The sequence below is a fragment of the Phytophthora ramorum genome (assembly GCF_020800215.1).
Source record: "Phytophthora ramorum isolate Pr-102 chromosome Unknown Phyram_PR-102_s0002, whole genome shotgun sequence".
NCBI classification, from domain to species: domain Eukaryota; phylum Oomycota; class Peronosporomycetes; order Peronosporales; family Peronosporaceae; genus Phytophthora; species Phytophthora ramorum.
In genome coordinates, this window is record NW_027150648.1 from 1,813,467 (window position 1) to 1,828,831 (window position 15,365).

General features: G+C 54.3%; 7 protein-coding genes across 8 annotated transcripts; 3 read left to right on the plus strand and 4 right to left on the minus strand.

Moving 5' to 3' along the window:
- Positions 1 to 63: 63 nt before the first annotated feature.
- On the minus strand, positions 64 to 1,126 carry KRP23_1977 (Ras-related protein Rap-1b; the record flags this gene model as incomplete). The annotated part of the gene is made up of 5 exons (XM_067886651.1): positions 64 to 351; positions 420 to 506; positions 574 to 773; positions 833 to 1,013; positions 1,073 to 1,126. 5 exons carry the CDS (start codon positions 1,124 to 1,126, stop codon positions 64 to 66), a joined length of 810 nt encoding a protein of 269 aa, XP_067749314.1.
- Positions 1,127 to 3,108: 1,982 nt separating this feature from the next.
- Positions 3,109 to 5,667, plus strand: KRP23_1978 (uncharacterized protein; the record flags this gene model as incomplete). 2 transcript variants are annotated; one of them, XM_067886652.1, is made up of 2 exons in its annotated part: positions 3,109 to 3,608; positions 3,677 to 3,689. In XM_067886652.1, 2 exons carry the CDS (start codon positions 3,109 to 3,111, stop codon positions 3,687 to 3,689), a joined length of 513 nt encoding a protein of 170 aa, XP_067749315.1. The 2 variants fall into 2 exon arrangements, with proteins under 2 accessions (XP_067749315.1, XP_067749316.1); XM_067886653.1 differs by having other exon boundaries at positions 3,109 to 5,667.
- Positions 5,668 to 5,841: 174 nt separating this feature from the next.
- On the minus strand, positions 5,842 to 6,387 carry KRP23_1979 (Adrenodoxin-like protein 2, mitochondrial; the record flags this gene model as incomplete). Its single annotated transcript, XM_067886655.1, has 2 exons — positions 5,842 to 6,193; positions 6,263 to 6,387. The coding sequence occupies 2 exons, from the start codon at positions 6,385 to 6,387 to the stop codon at positions 5,842 to 5,844; spliced, it is 477 nt and encodes a 158-aa protein (XP_067749317.1).
- A 174-nt stretch (positions 6,388 to 6,561) lies between these two features.
- KRP23_1980 (uncharacterized protein) lies at positions 6,562 to 9,404 on the minus strand (the record flags this gene model as incomplete). Its single annotated transcript, XM_067886656.1, has 5 exons — positions 6,562 to 7,270; positions 7,344 to 7,412; positions 7,495 to 8,190; positions 8,255 to 8,445; positions 8,523 to 9,404. 5 exons carry the CDS (start codon positions 9,402 to 9,404, stop codon positions 6,562 to 6,564), a joined length of 2,547 nt encoding a protein of 848 aa, XP_067749318.1.
- Positions 9,405 to 10,026: 622 nt separating this feature from the next.
- On the minus strand, positions 10,027 to 11,625 carry KRP23_1981 (uncharacterized protein; the record flags this gene model as incomplete). The annotated part of the gene is made up of 1 exon (XM_067886657.1): positions 10,027 to 11,625. The coding sequence occupies one exon, from the start codon at positions 11,623 to 11,625 to the stop codon at positions 10,027 to 10,029; it is 1,599 nt and encodes a 532-aa protein (XP_067749319.1).
- A 751-nt stretch (positions 11,626 to 12,376) lies between these two features.
- Positions 12,377 to 13,532, plus strand: KRP23_1982 (putative arabinogalactan endo-beta-1,4-galactanase A; the record flags this gene model as incomplete). The annotated part of the gene is made up of 2 exons (XM_067886658.1): positions 12,377 to 12,585; positions 12,650 to 13,532. 2 exons carry the CDS (start codon positions 12,377 to 12,379, stop codon positions 13,530 to 13,532), a joined length of 1,092 nt encoding a protein of 363 aa, XP_067749320.1.
- Positions 13,533 to 14,189: 657 nt separating this feature from the next.
- On the plus strand, positions 14,190 to 15,336 carry KRP23_1983 (putative arabinogalactan endo-beta-1,4-galactanase A; the record flags this gene model as incomplete). The annotated part of the gene is made up of 2 exons (XM_067886659.1): positions 14,190 to 14,395; positions 14,463 to 15,336. 2 exons carry the CDS (start codon positions 14,190 to 14,192, stop codon positions 15,334 to 15,336), a joined length of 1,080 nt encoding a protein of 359 aa, XP_067749321.1.
- Positions 15,337 to 15,365: the final 29 nt, after the last annotated feature.

A 15,365-nucleotide genomic window follows, 5' to 3' on the forward strand; every position in this document is an offset into this window, starting at 1 on the left:
TACTAATAGTAGTGTCTATACTGGCCCCTCGGGTGTCCTGCTCAGTGATTCCAGCCAGTGACGCTACAGGATGTGGCACGCGCTCTTCTTGGGCTTGGGCACCTTCTTTCGACGAACCTCGCGCACAAACGTCTCGAATACTGCCGTCACGTTGGCTCCTGTCAACGCACTCGTCTCGATGTAGCGCGCGTTATACGAGTGTGCTATCCGCCGACCTTCCTCCGTACTCACTTGGCACTTGCTCGGGTCCCGGTCTACCACGTCCTTCTTGTTGGCCACGAGGATAATAGGCGGCAGCGGGCGGCGGCTCTCATTGATCTGAAGGTGCAGGTCGAAAAACGGTTGCAGCTCCTGGAGTCGCCAACACATCACTGTCAGCCACGAGATTGAAAGCAGTAGAAGACTGCAGCAGCACTTACGTGAAGGGAGATCCGCGAGTCCATACTATATACAAAAACATAGCCATCCTTGTCCATCATCCACTGTCCTCGCAGCGACTCAAAGTCCTGCAACGTAAAGCAAGCACGCACGTGAGCCGCAGATCACCTAGCATCTCCATCCCCTGTAACGTACGTCCTGCCCTGCAGTATCCAGAATCTCCAGCATGCATAGTCCGTCGTCAACGGTGATAGCTTTCCTGTACGCATCCTCGATTGTGGGGTCCCAGTCCTTGACGAAGTAGTCTCTCACGAAGCGCAGCGTCAGCGCACTTTTGCCCACGCCACCCGACCCCAGTACCGACATGTGGAAGGTCTCTTGTCCGTTAGCAGGACCTGTAGAAAGAGCTCATCAGCTCATTGCCCTCCACCTTTTGCACTGCAGCGCATCGTACCCAAACTCTTGTAGAAGGCCTCGCCCTGTGAGACGTAGAGCGTGTCGTTGTTCTGCAGCTCGTCCACGTCCGAGATCTCGGCGCCGCTGGCGAGGAACAGTCGCTTGGCGCGCACACCCAACTTCTTGCTGGCCACCTTCTTGAGGCGCGTGATGCTGTCCTTGGCCTTGAGGCTCATGACCTGCAGTAATAACAAGCGTCAGTGTCTCTCCATGTGAGACCGTGTCCACCGCCCCCCACCTTGCCCTCGGAGCCCGCCTCGTTGCGGTAGATGAACAGACGCATGTCGCTCATCGTGCTGGCACGCTACGGGCAGCTCTGTCGGCGCCTGCCTGAGTTCTCGCCTCGAGTGCGCAACCTTACAACAACTAGCGCCGCGAATTTTGTGTCCCCCCTGCCGCCTGATGGGGCTAGTTTACGAATAAGTTGTTACACACGCTGGTTGTATTGACGTTTGTATGTTCTCAATTATAGATGTAGACACGTATAGTTCGGTAACTACAGTTTTAAACCCCCTCCGTAGTCATCCACAAGAATGCACTAACACGTCACCTCTCAGTTGTCAAAAGAAATCGGCGCAATTTCCTATTAAGGGGTAACTAACTATGGGAAAGTCACAACTATAGGACGTTCTGGTTGCGGTCTACGTTGAATCACGCGTACACCCTGTAGCATCCGCACAAGTGTGCAGCTTACCGACCAACATTAAATACTCCTCCAGACTCACGCTCTTCCTCAGCACCACATTCTGCTTCATTCTCTTCATGTGCATTTGAACCAGCTTCATATGCCACAGAAGTCCTCGTCGGCACCGTGATGTTGTCGTCGGGAGGATTCCATCTATCGACATCGGATCATTTGCATGCAAGCGCGACAGCACTGTGTTAATAATGAGTGCCAGCTACTTCGAAGTATAATACATGCCCAGGCAGCTGGTGTGAGAGAAATACCTCGCAGTTCCACCAGTCCGCACCTGAGCCTGCCACGAACGCGTAAATTAGCACAAAAAGAATTTGAAATCAGCTCGAGTGCCGACAGAACACGCAGACGTAGTAGTACAAAGGAAAAACTGCATCACGGCGTCGCTCACGCATCACTAGCAGCCGGTTTGCGTCAAAGACCATGACCAAGCATATGCTCGTTTACCACTCTTTCGATACCAAGTTATGACGAATACGAGAGTATTGCGACCTTGAGCACACGAATTAGTTATATTGTGCCATGTATTTGGCACACCCTGCGATAGGAATATCACACCCTTGTTTAGAAATATAAAGTGGATACTATCCCTATTGAGAGGTTTTTTAATAGTGCTTTAGGCTTGTCGACGCCATGCAATCCGCACGAGCAGTTATCACTTCGTTTCGGCATCTTCGTGGCATCCCTCATCCGAGAAAAACACTCTCAACTCACCCTGCATTTTTCATGCCATCGCTAGCACAGTGAGGACGCAAGCAATAGCAATCTCATCGTGGCTTTCAAGACGAAGGCGCTGTCCGCAGCGCAGCGTATCGTCGAGCGCTCTAGGCTGCCTCCATCTGCCTTCAAGGCAGAGAGTGAGGTGCACGTGCGTCAGCCGATATGGTGCCCATCGCCAAGTAATTAAACAAACCCAGTAGGCTGGAACGATGCTAGACGCACGCGAGCAGCATTGTAATAGACTAATAGGCCTGCTAATAGGTGCCAGTACATGCAAGTGATGCAGTGCTTCACTGTGTTGCCCACTTGGAAGGAGCTGCTGGTCTTGCAGCGGACTTCATATCATTAAGCGAGTGTTGCTCTCACGTGCTTGACACTACGACTAACATGAAGCCGCAGCTTCACTCCGCAAAACGGACGCCAAAGCGTCTAGCTCGAGAATAACGTGCGGAATGTCACGTGACCGCTTCAGTGTCTAAATGCCACGCTAATGTCAAGTGCTCCTCAGTTGGTGCTTGTACTTCGGCAAGCACTGCAAGCAGCTCCAACAACTATTGTAGTTTAATCTACTGATATAGATTATTTAGCTGTATGCAGCCATATCGATTTAACCGGGTCTCAGTCCCCAGAACCCGCCTTCTGTCGCTCTTATCAGCCCAGAAGCTATCCTATCTGCTGCTGCATCCAGGCCGCCTCCAGCAGCGCCGCATCCTCCAGGTGTCCAAGCCCCGCCTTCACTTACAGTCAAGACGCTGGCCTTTCACGCCGACCCGCGACACTTTCTCAGCGATCTTTCCAGTGGCGACTGGTCAGTTGCGAGCTCTGCCACTGCCACAGCCCCCACTAGTCCATTCGCGATGCGGTCGCTGGACGATGTCCAGGTGCAAGTGCTGAGCGAACAAGCGCGAAGATGCAAGAGCGCGTCGCCTGGTGCGAGGCGGCGGCTGCGCTCCAAGGAGACAGAGGAGCTGGGCGCGCCCGCCGTGTGGATCGCGCCCGACTGGGCCTCGCACCCCGTCATCGAGAGTTTCTACGGACACGCGCGGCGCGCGCGCGCCAGCTCCTTCTACGAGGTTATGTGTTCGCCAATGAATGCCACGGCCACCACGACGCTGGGCGAGAGCTGTTGCGGTTACAAAGCGACGGATGACGACGAGGACGAGGGTAGACGCCTCACAGCAGCCACCAGTCGGACACGCCGGCCGTTCGGCTCCTTTGCCTATTCCTGCACCACCGACACGAGCGACGAGGCGGGCGGCGTCTGTCTGGGCGCCGAAAGCCCGCTGTACGACCGCCACGCCGCCATGGGCGTGAGCGGCATCAGCAGCTCAAACGACATGTGCGGGCCAGGCTCTGGGTTCGCCAATTGGGACCGCATGAGACGCGCGATGAGTCTCCGTGGCGGCCTTGTACCTGTACCTGCAGAGCTTCATTTTAACAATGACAGAGCAATGGTGGAGAACCCTCAGGCAGCAGATCTCACGCTGAACTTGAGTCCTGCAGCGTCGTCCTCGGATCTAGACAGTCTAGAGCAGCCACACTCGCCGCCGACGTCAAGCAGGCTGCGAGCTAAACTACAGGACAGTCTGCGAGACATGGACACTCGTATCGCGGAGGAGCACAAACGGTTACACCAAGCACAGGGGAATGTCAAGAAGATCGGGACCAGACATCCAGCGGCGCCGACCAACGTCATGTGGAGTTTGTTATGCGGTGCGCGTACGGATGAAGCGTCACAAGCTGATGGTCTGTCGTTCTTGACGGACAAGCTCGGCGTGGCGGTTTCGCACAGGGCGCTGAACCAGTTGCAGCGTCATCGCCGTCACGTGCGTGGCATCTTGCAAATCGTGACGGCACACAACCCGGATTTGGAGCTCACGGAGCGTCAACTCGACTCGTTCGAAGCGGCGGACGCGATGCTGGCTAACGACATCAAGTACAGCGTGCTGCACCAGCAACACGAGCTGTTAGTTACGAGTGCTGCACAGCGGCGGCGTGCCATTGCTCAAGCAAAACTTCACAACGGCAATGACTGCTTCGAGAAGACACATATGAAAAGTGTCATGCTTGCCAAGCTGCTGGAAGCTGTAAGCTGGTATCGATTGGTGCAGCGCAACGCGCGAGAGGAATCAGCATCGAGTTCTGTGGGAGTCGTGTCAGCTCCCAGTTCGGCCGTTTCATCTGATCCCAGCTCAGGGTGTAGCGGGCTGCAAGAACTGCAGGTGGAGAAGATTCTGGATGTTCTAGCGGGTGAAGAGTTCTATTCCGACTTCAGTGAGTTGATGTGCCAGTCCGACTGGTGGGAGATTGCGCAGGCCCACTTCGAAAACCTAATATTCTCGTCCAAGAACTCGCGCATCTGTCAGTGGGTATTGCAGCTCTCGAAGGACATTGCGGCCGTGAGCTACGAAGAACTGGAGGAAAATGAGAGCGGCGGTCTTCGCTCTCGAACCGGTTCCCTCTCAGAGAAAAGTGTGCGTCATAGAGACGCCGTCCAGCAGGCCTCATGGACGAGGGACCCCCCACCTGAGCAAATTCTCGACTTTCTGGAGCGACTTACAGGTCGAGTGCGCCGTGAATTCGATGTGCCTGCAGACGTTAGCAAGAGTCTGCACGTCTTTATTCAGCGCACAGTATTCCCACGCATTGCTGTGCTCTGCTTCAACCAGAGAGCAACCCGTGACTGCCAGCGCAAGGACAAACTATGGCGGAAGAAATGTGCCGAGCTGGGTGGTTTACCCATGGAAAATCTGGGCGTCTCTCTCGATCTGGTTTCCAAGATCCGCTCCAGTCTGCCTAGCCACCGCGTCCATGGATCGAATGGAGGAGGCGGCAACAGTCCAGTTCAACGACGAGTGTTCCTCGTTCGCGCGATCGAGGCCTTTAACGGCATGACAAGTGTCGTACCCTGTGACTTACTGGACGAGCTCATGCACGGTGTGGTGATTCTGCACCACGAAGCGGCGCTCGTGCTCGGCACGACTCAGTTCTCAGTGGAAACCTTCTTCCCGTTGCTGGCGTATGTGCTGGTGCACTGCCGACTGCCTACAATTCATGCCCAGCTGCATCTTCTGGAGAACTTCGCCATCACTGCCGATAACGCGAATGGCGAGGAGTCGTACTACGTCTACTGCGTGCACGCGGCCGTGGAGTACGTTTGCAACACTGCCGGGCTCGGAGCCAGCCCCAATCTCGCGGGTACCATGAGCACTACATCCAGCGCGGTCTCGACACCAGGCGGCTCCGTTATGCCGATGAGCAATCCGTCACCTCCGAAGACCCACTCCGCATTCTCTTTGGAAGTGGAGTTGGCAAATGAGCTTGAGGTGAAAGTGGTGAGCAGAAATTCAGACTCGGAGCAGCCCGAAGAAACAGGATCCCAGCTCCACCTGAACACAAGCAACGAAAGCAGTTAGCACGGACATCGAGCCAATATCCTTTTTATTTAAGTGGCGTGTAGCAGCACGAGGGAAGCGCAGGGAGATGTCGAAGTAGGTAGCTCTCCTCCCCTTTGAATCTAAATAAACATGTCATAGCCACCCTGACATCTGTGGACTGCCCCAGCTTCCCGTTGTTCCACCACCGTAAGCCTAGTGCGGCTTGGGTACGTGGCCGTCGACGTAAAAGTTGCGGGTGGCTCTGGGCAGCGATACAATCGTGCCCTCGAAGCCCTCGTCCACGATCACCTGGCAGCCTAATCTGGACGTGTCCGTGAGCCCGAAGGCCATGTCCAGCATATCTTCCTCGTCCTCACAGGCTTCGTCCAGTGTGTCGAACACGGGGTCCTCCAGGATCACGTGGCACGTGGAGCAGGCCATGGACGACTCACACGCGCCTTCCAGATCGATGTCGTTGGCGTGGGCTACGTCCAGGATGGACATGCCCGTTTTGGCTTCCACCTCTTGCATTGAGTCGTCCCGCAGCCTGAACTTGATGTGCACGCTGAAAAATAACAATAAAAAGAACATCAGTCTCATTCGTAGGGAATTTTAGATTGTGAAGCCCGCGTACGTCGGATTGTTGGCAAACTTGGACGCGTCGCCGTGCAGGGTGACAGACGACGCGTGGAAGAAGCGCAGGGTGCGTCCCGTCGCCGCGGGCGCCGACAGGAGGCGCTTGCCGAGCACGCGGAGCATTGCAGACCAGTGAGCTGGGAAATGAGAGGCCCAAGAGCTCCGAATCAAAAATGGTAATCGGCGCGTCATCCGTTTAACACACTTTTTTGAGCCAATGGAAATACAGACAATCGAATTACGTTGCGAGGATTGGTTGAAATGGGAAACGGGTTTGTAGCCATATCCACTTCAACGTCAACAGCCCAGCCACGCTTCCACTTCGAGGTCGCACTTGTCCCCCACGCCGCGTGCAATTTGCAGTCGACGCATCTTCTCGTACTCGCCGAATACGTCGCAATGCACCACTTGCATCCGGCCATTATAGCAGATGCCACGAGTGTCATTTAAGTAGCATTCTCGGTACAGCACTCCTTGGCACACACCGTCCGTGGACTCCAGTGAAGGTTCCGACGCCTCCACGTCCTGCGTGATGTTTGTCTGGCATAGAAACCCATCGATACGCTGAATGACTGCCAGATCTTCATCGGGGATGCGGTCGCTTACGCACTTCACTGCCGGTTCATTCTCGCGTTTCAGACACTGAAAGTTGCTGAGGTCGCAGTAGCCCGTGGCCCACCCGTTGCAGCAGATTTCGTTGCGTCGGAAGATGGCAAAGTTTTTGAGACTGACGAGGCCGGCCAGTGATGGCAAGCGAGGAACGTGGATGGCGTCTGCAATGTAGAGTGTCGTGAGGCTGGACAGGTTGTCGAGGTTGGGCAGCTGTGTCATCCCGCGAACGACGGACAGTACGAGGGTTGAAAGCTTGTTCAGACCCTTTAACGATGGGTACGTCGTCAACTCTGAAGCACCACCCGTACGAATAAAGCGGAGGTTGGGCATGTCGGTGAACATGTCTGGTGGCAGGTACTGGAGACGTGAGTGCATGATATCGTTCTCGACGTGGCTGGTAACAAATGAGTGACGCAACAGTTAGTTCGCGAAAATTAACAGCATTCACGAAAGTGAACGCGGCGTACAAATACTCTAAGCGGGTGAACTCCTTCATCCACTCAGGGAACCTCTGTGTCTTCGTGTAGATCAGGATCCTGTTGTTGTGTCCACATCGCAACCAAAAGTGAGTCAAACCGTGTTCCCACTTTACAACGTTCAGTGGTAATGGCTACGTACAGATCCTTGAGTTTTTTGCATTTACGAAGTTCTTCAGGCAGCTCCGGCAGCGCGCGATTGATAATTTGCACGGTTTGCAGGTAGCCATTTGATGCGAGTGTGCTCACAGCGTTCGTCACGTCAGGGGCATTAATCCACTCGCTGTACGTTTGTGGTGCTAGCTCACGATCCATGAAAACAATGCACGGACACGAAGCCGTATCACCCCAATCCCACCTGTATGAGTAAACGGCACAGTGGGGGTATGGTGCGCAGTTCTTGATGCTAGTCGATAAAGATAGCGCTGTGTAAATGGCAATACCCAAGCTGCAGCAAACGAAAATGACTCCACCGACCATCGTGTGCTTTCTCGAATGCGGGTGGGCGTGAGGCTTAGCGGTGGAACCATTTTCTTCTCGCCGGCTACGGTTCGCGAGGATGAGGTGCGCAATCACCTTCTTCCACTTGTAGATTCCCAGCAAGTTCAAAAAGCACTTGACGAGAATGTATTCTTCTTCCGTGATCTGCAAGTTGGCGAAGCTCGTTTTGACGAATTGAACCTCAATTGGGTCGGCGAACAAACGGGCGATGCGATCAAAGCTGCCGGGGGTGAGTGTTTCTTCGCGAATGTGAAAGTTTTCGCGATCCAGATGGAAATTGTAGTACGAGTACACCAGCATCACAATCGGCGCAAACACAGCAAAGAAGAGGTCGAATCTGTCGCACAGATTTTGTGTTAGCACCAAATTCACCCCGAAGAAAAGTCTAGTGCGCTACCCACAGGTAAAAGATCCGAGCGACGATAAGCATCGGGTCAGGCTTGTTTCGTTGAAACCTGTAGAACGAGATGAGCCAGTTGAATCCTAGAGGCAGCACGTAGAAGAAGATAATTGGCAGTGGGAAGCCCTTTCTAAGGTACGTTGTGAGACTCATCGTCTGGAAGATGAGCTTTGGGAAGTCCAGCAGTGCATCCTAACGCAGTTTTCGTACAAAGCAGAAGATGTCAGCTCCAAGTCTAGAAGAAAAAAAAAACACTTGTTGAAACTTACGTAGTAGCGGTGATACGTTCCCTCCATGCTGGTGAAGTCGAAGATCAACTTACTGGCTGTGTTCGAGCCAAACGATGACGTGCGCTGAATTTTGATGCCTAGGTTTTTGAAGTTCTCGAACGAACTCAACCTTGATTTAACACGAGCGGGAGAGTTGCTCTGCGTGTCGTTGATTTGAGCTTGCACACGCTTGAAGAGCGGCAACAACTTGTGCATGAGTCGGTAATTCAAGGACGTAGGATTGGGTGCCTGAGCAAGGTTGTTGACGGTGGCCTCGTTATTGTACGAGAGCATGAAGACAATCAGCCAGAGATACAAACACGCAAACACCGACAGCATCAACGCAGACATCACAACGATGGTAATTGGTGGCTTGGACATCAACAGAAATTCTCCGTTGTCGAGCATTTCGGTGTCCATGAGAAAATTAGCTGACTGGCTCGGAATGACTTGCACCGCCGTCATATAAACCATAGCGAAAAACGAAAGAGTGAAGGCCAGAAGCATCACAAGTCCCAGATAGCCGTACACCTCGTAAAAGCTCTCCTTGAAGTAGACAACTCGGATGGAAGATCGAATACGGCGCAGTGCTCGACTCCCGCTGAGTTTGCTTTTCAAAGACGCCGTTCGAGAGCTCGAACTCACTGGCTGCACTTGAACATTTGCAGAAGACCGACGCCTGGGTGGGGTGTACGATGAATCCATAGAGCTGATGAGCTTACTCAAAGTCGCAAGGCCGTGCTCAGACACGTGGCCTAGTGACACTCGACGTTGTGCCACGTGATCGGGTTGATCAGGGATTTGGTCACCTTCAGAGCTGGTGAGGCGAGATGGCAGGTTAGGAGTCTCATCGACGTGGGTTTTACGCTGATAAGCTTCCATTCCAGTTGACTTTGATTGCTAAATGAGCTCGACCTGGAGACCCTCATGAACAACATCGCATATCGCTTCCACGCAGGTCCTGGCCGCCGCCTGAAATACTCCACCGGGCTGCAATTCGTTTTTCGTTTTAAATTTGGCTTGCCTGATCTGCGTTTAATGCTCGATACTTAAAAGTACTGGACAGTTTTGACTTTACTCGATTGATTTCGTTTTTTCCGTTGGCCTACTGGCCCCCAAGTACGGCAATTGCTCGGATGACCTGGAAGTCACCAAAAACTTGCCGTTATCAAGTTTAGCACTCAGAAAGGTAGCCGGCCAGTTTGGGATGAATTAGCCCCAGACGACCACGAACGCCTTGAATCCCGTTGGGCGACGCACTTCTGCGTGCTTTGAATCTCTGCTTTTACAGTTTGATTGAAGTGAACAGGTTGATCCGCACTTGTGTATCGAACATGGGGACGTCAAAGGCGTTAACGTCCTGCCTTGGGGCTGTGATCTTTTGTTTTCGTTGTAATTTTCAATGCGGCACTAGTAAGCTTTTCTTCTTGTACAACGTGGCATCATGCTCCTAGCTCTCACAAAAATAATATCAATTGTTGTCGTTGCCTCTGACGACTGTGCTTCAGAATTGAGTCATTCTGCTTGGAGCTGACACCTGAACCACCATATCAACTCCAGCGCTGCCATTGCGAATCGGGTCACCTTCATGGCCAAACAGTTCTTCCACGAGCGAGCGCATTTCGGCGCCATTCTGGGTGCAGGTTTCCTCCACAAAGCGCAGCGCGGACACCACTCGGCGTTTCTGCTGTGTCAGCACAAGTTCCATGTGCTTGGAGAAACCAAAGGAGCCATTCGTCAGTTGGTCGAGCCTCGTGGCTCGGATGCACTCCTGGGTACGCAGGTTTTCTCTCTCCAAAGCCGCTTGGCATTGACGAAGGCTGCTCTGTACTTCGCTCTCGTGGATCTGTAGAATCGTCTCCAGAGTTTGGCCTGCCCTCTCAGTTGCGCTAACCGACTTTGGCTCGAGTGGTTGGTATGATACCATATCTTGTCTGCTAGTTGCTGTTGCTGTGGCTGAACATGGTAGTTTCGCGTCGGAAATGCAGGCATCTGGAACTAGTGTCCCTGGCTGCAGCTCACTCTGCGTAGCTGCAACTTCAGCATCGTCTTCTTCCAGCAGTAGACTGTCAAGCGTAGCATCCGTCTCAGTAGACTCACTCCTCGCCTCCTTCGTACACAAAGGTGGTACCAACGGCGTGGGTTCCAAAGGAGCAGGGGAGATAGGAGAAAGTGCCTTCGGAGACGGAGGAGCAACAGCCTCCTTCGACACGTAAGGTTCCTCTTCCTTCACTTGAACCGCAATCATAGGCGCGGCCTCTTGCATCGCAGCAAACACTTCACGCTCAATGTCTTCAAAGTTGTCCGGCAGCTCTCCCCACTTGATGAGCAGATCTCTCTCGGCCTCCATGAGCTCGAACCATCCTGGCTGGTGCTGCGCGTCGAAAGCACAGATGAAGCGCCATGAACTCACGAGCGAGCGGACCTTCCGCCACGCTGAGAAAGCGGACCGAGCCGACACTGCAAAGTGCTCACACGATGAGCCGTAGGTCATTTGTTGAAACTCCTCGAGCGTCAATCCTTCGGTCATCATGAAGTCACCCCACCGTCGAGCCAGACACACACTGTCTTGCAGCGTCCAAACGGGTTGGTATGTGGTCTCTTTCTGCTGCTTGCGACTCGGTTGAGAGGCACTTTGCTGGAGGGTACAGACGGACTTCCTCTTCTTGTCACGCTTGTTGCCTCCAGGCTGCGCATCCTCAACGGGCAGGATGCAGCGCTTGAACGTGTTGAGCAGCTCTGGGGAGAAGATCGTGATCTGGCGTCTCCACTCGTTGGGAATGTCCATGTCGAGCTGCTCCTCGCTAGACAGCTGGAACCACGTGCGCCGCCCTTGTGAGAGCTGCGCGCGGTCGAAATCGCTCACGAATCGGGCGAAATGGGTCATGCGGGTGCGTTGCGTGTTGACTGCAGTCGGAGACCGACGGAGCTGCCTCGTCCGAGCACAGCGCGCATTGTACTGGTCAAAGATGGCCTTGTTGAGCTGCTCCCCTTTGAGTCTCTTGGCCCCAGGGGCGCAGCAGATGTCCGCCCACACCTCGACGAGCATCGCGACCTCCTTCGTGGTCCATCGCACCTTCAACGCGCTCTTGGCCTCCGCCATCAGGATACCGGAATGAGATTCGGTTCGGAAGAACTCCACTACAGTACCGCGACGGCTTGAATACTTGGGTCTCCAACTGAGACCCGTCGGTATGATGCCCATGCGAAAGGGTCGAAGGAACGGGACCCCGAAAGATCCCAATCAACTGGGGCGTCAAAGTGGTGCTGTAGAGAACTTGTGCTTAAGCCTTTGGGCAATGCGCAGCATAGTGCTCACTGGGGGCGACAGAAATTGCACCATTCCAGAAAGGACTGCAACAACTGGAGTTGTGGGTGGTCTATTACCACGTGGCGCAGTATCGCGACGAGCATTTCCACGAGCCTCCCGTGTCGACGAAGCGGAGCCTCCTTCAAGCAGGTCCTGGACGACTTCAACCAAGCAGCAATCTGGTCATAGACCTGCACAACAATGCTAGGAATGAGAGGTGAGGCTGCATTCGAACAGCAAAGCTGGGCATCGCCGCCACTTGTGTGAAAGCTACACCGTCCTTGAAGGCGTTCACTAAAGTCTGGCGTTGCTACACGAACCACTTTCCATCACGATACTGAGCGTGTCAAGTTGCTACATTTCGGCGTCAGCAAAATCAGATCCAGGGCAACAACAGCTCGCTGATTGCAGTGTCACCCTTGGTGAGTCAGGTCCCGAGTGCAGCATTTCTGCTGCCATCCCTAGGAGCTGGGCCCTTGAAAAGCTCACTCGCCCTTTTCCAGTCTTCCACGCAAGTCGAACAGCGAACCGATCCTAGAGCTCCATGTTCCTCAAGACGGCACTTCTCTTTGTCGGTGCATGCGTTGCAAGCGCTTTCCCCACCGCTGCGGCGGCCATGATCAATGGCCACGACTTGTCGTCCACCGCTCTGATGGAGACTACGCAAGGGGCTCACTGGATCTCCACCACGGGCAACACGACCACGATCGAATCCATTTTCAGTGACGGAGGCATGGACGCTGTACGACTCCGGTACGCTTGCTCGCACTCTCGTTCCTCTATAATGACAAGAGCCTCACTGTGAATATGTGTACAGCATTTGGACGGACGGTGACTACGACTTGAACTACACGTTGGCGCTGGCCCAGCGGTTCTCCAAGGCAGGCTTCAAGATCTACCTCGACATGCACTTCTCCGACACGTGGGCAGACCCGCACCACCAAAACATCCCTGCAGCATGGGACAACTCGTCGGTCGCTACGCTGGCTGCTGATCTGCAGGCCTACGTGACCTCAACGCTTCAGGCATTTACGGACGGCGGAGTCGACCTCGATATCCTGTCGCTGGGCAATGAGGTCACCATTGGATTTCTCTGGCCAACGGGCAAGATCGTCAATGGCGAGTTCAACGACTTTGCCACGTTGTGGAAGGCTGCGCGCCAAGGTGTGACCGACGCCGTTGCAGCCGGCACAAAGCAGCCGGAGATCATGATCCACATTGACAACGGATGGGACTACGACTACGTGACGGATTTCTTCACGGGCTTGTTCGCTACTGGCATCGTGAGTACCGACGACGTCGATGTGTTTGGCTTCTCGTTCTACCCGTTCTACGGCGTGGAGGCGACGATCGATAACCTCAACTCTTCGCTGACTCAAGTCGCCAACAAGTACAACAAGCCGCTGTACGTGGCGGAGACGGACTGGCCGACGGAGTGTGCGAATGTCACGCTGAGTGCGGACTACCCGATCAGTCCCGAGGGTCAATTGCAGTGGGTGGCTGCCATCAAGGACGTGCTGCAAGGTCTGCCTAGCAGCTTGGGGGCGGGTATTTTCTACTGGGAACCTGCGTACCTAACCGTGGCGAGTCTGGGCAGCTCGTGCCAGTCGGCTCTCCTCTTCAGCGTCAACTGGGACAACTGGCCGCAGACGTACGCGACGGCGCTCCCGTCCGTTTACATGTTTGCGAAGGAGGATTAAGCAGACAGCGGACCACCTACTGGTAAGCACGGACAACTTCGTTCTAGCAGGAGCCCAGTAGAGCTTAGCAGGCTAGAAAAAGTTTTGATCACTGAGCTAGCAGCACACTAAAGCTCGAATTCTTTTAGTTCATCTCAGTGCTTGTTGCGATTTGTTGCGGTTTGGGGACACCTCGTGTTCTTGTCCGGCTTGAGCGAGCCACGGGGGCTCGCGCGACTGGTCCAATCCACTCTCCATCAGAGATCACGTCTCAACACCATTTTTTCCCTCAGCAAAGCTTGTGTTAGGCGACCTCGCTCGCCTTCCGCTGACCCCACAACACCTTTGTTCTTAATCTAGGCGGTCAACTCGCTCGAGTAGAGAACACCTCGCTCGCCTAAATCGAGACCAGCACCGACACCTCGTGTCGTCAATGCGAATGTCGGCCAGTGTCCTTTTAGTCATTGCTGGTTTTCGCGACGTGATCTCGTCATTTGTCCTGCCCCATATGCGGCTGGAATGCCGAGTCGATCACTACTGGTCACGTAAAGTCTTGTTCGCTGCACGACGTATCCTTTCGCCTCCATGAAGCTAACAGCGATGCCGCTTATCCTTGCTTGGAGGGATCATTCGCAGTTTTCACGCCTCGTTCACACGTCGCTCCAAGCCACAAGTGCGATGGTTCTTCAGACAGCACTGCTCTTCGCTGGTGCATGCGTTGCGTGCTTGTTTGACTGCACCGCGGGGTTGACCAAGGGGCACGACCTCTCCTCCGTGGGGCTCATGGAAACTGAGCAAGGCGCCAACTGGATCTCCACCTCGGGTAACACTACCACGATCGAGTCCATCCTAGGCGGAGGAGGCATGGACACCGTTCGGCTTCGGTATTTGTTCACCTGAAAACTACTTCGGTAAGTACCAGCTACTAATCCTGTGAATGGTTCTGTACAGCATCTGGACGGACGGCGAGTACGATCTGGACTACACGTTGGCGCTGGCCCAGCGATTCTCCAAGGCCGGGTACAAGATCTACTTGGACATGCACTTCTCCGACACCTGGGCCGACCCAACCGACCAAGCCATCCCTTCGTCATGGGACGACAGCTCGGTCACAACTCTTGCCGCTGATCTGCAGGCCTACGTGACGTCGACACTGAAGTCCTTCACGGACGGCGGAGTCGACCTCGACATCTTGTCGTTGGGCAACGAAATCACCGACGGATTCCTCTTCCCGACCGGTCAAATCAACAATGACGACTTCAGTGACTTTGCTACGCTGTGGAAGGCTGCACGGCAGGGCGTGACAGACGCTGTATCGGCCGGCACGACCCAGCCCAAGGTGATGATCCACCTCGATAATGGTTGGAAGTACGAGACCGTGTCGTGGTTCTTCGACGGTCTTTTCGCGGAGGGCACCGTGACTACCGACGACGTGGACGTGTTTGGCTTCTCATTCTACCCGTACTACAGCACGGACGCTACCATCGACGCCCTCACGTCTTCTCTGACTCAGTTGGCCAATTCGTACAGCAAGCCGATCTACGTGGCCGAGACGGACTGGCCGACGGAGTGCTCGAGCGTCACACTGAGTGGTGACTACCCAGTGAGCGCCAAGGGCCAACGCGAGTGGGTGATCGCCATCATGGACGTCCTCGAGAGCTTGCCCAGCAGTTTGGGCGCTGGTATTTTCTACTGGGAACCAGCATATCTGACGGTGGCAGGTCTCGGAAGTTCTTGCGAATCGGCGCTGCTTTTTAGCGTCAATTGGGACAACTGGCCGGAGACGTACGCGACTGCGCTTTCGTCGATCAACATGTTCTCGTGAGCCTAGGAAAGATTGATGCAGATGTATGT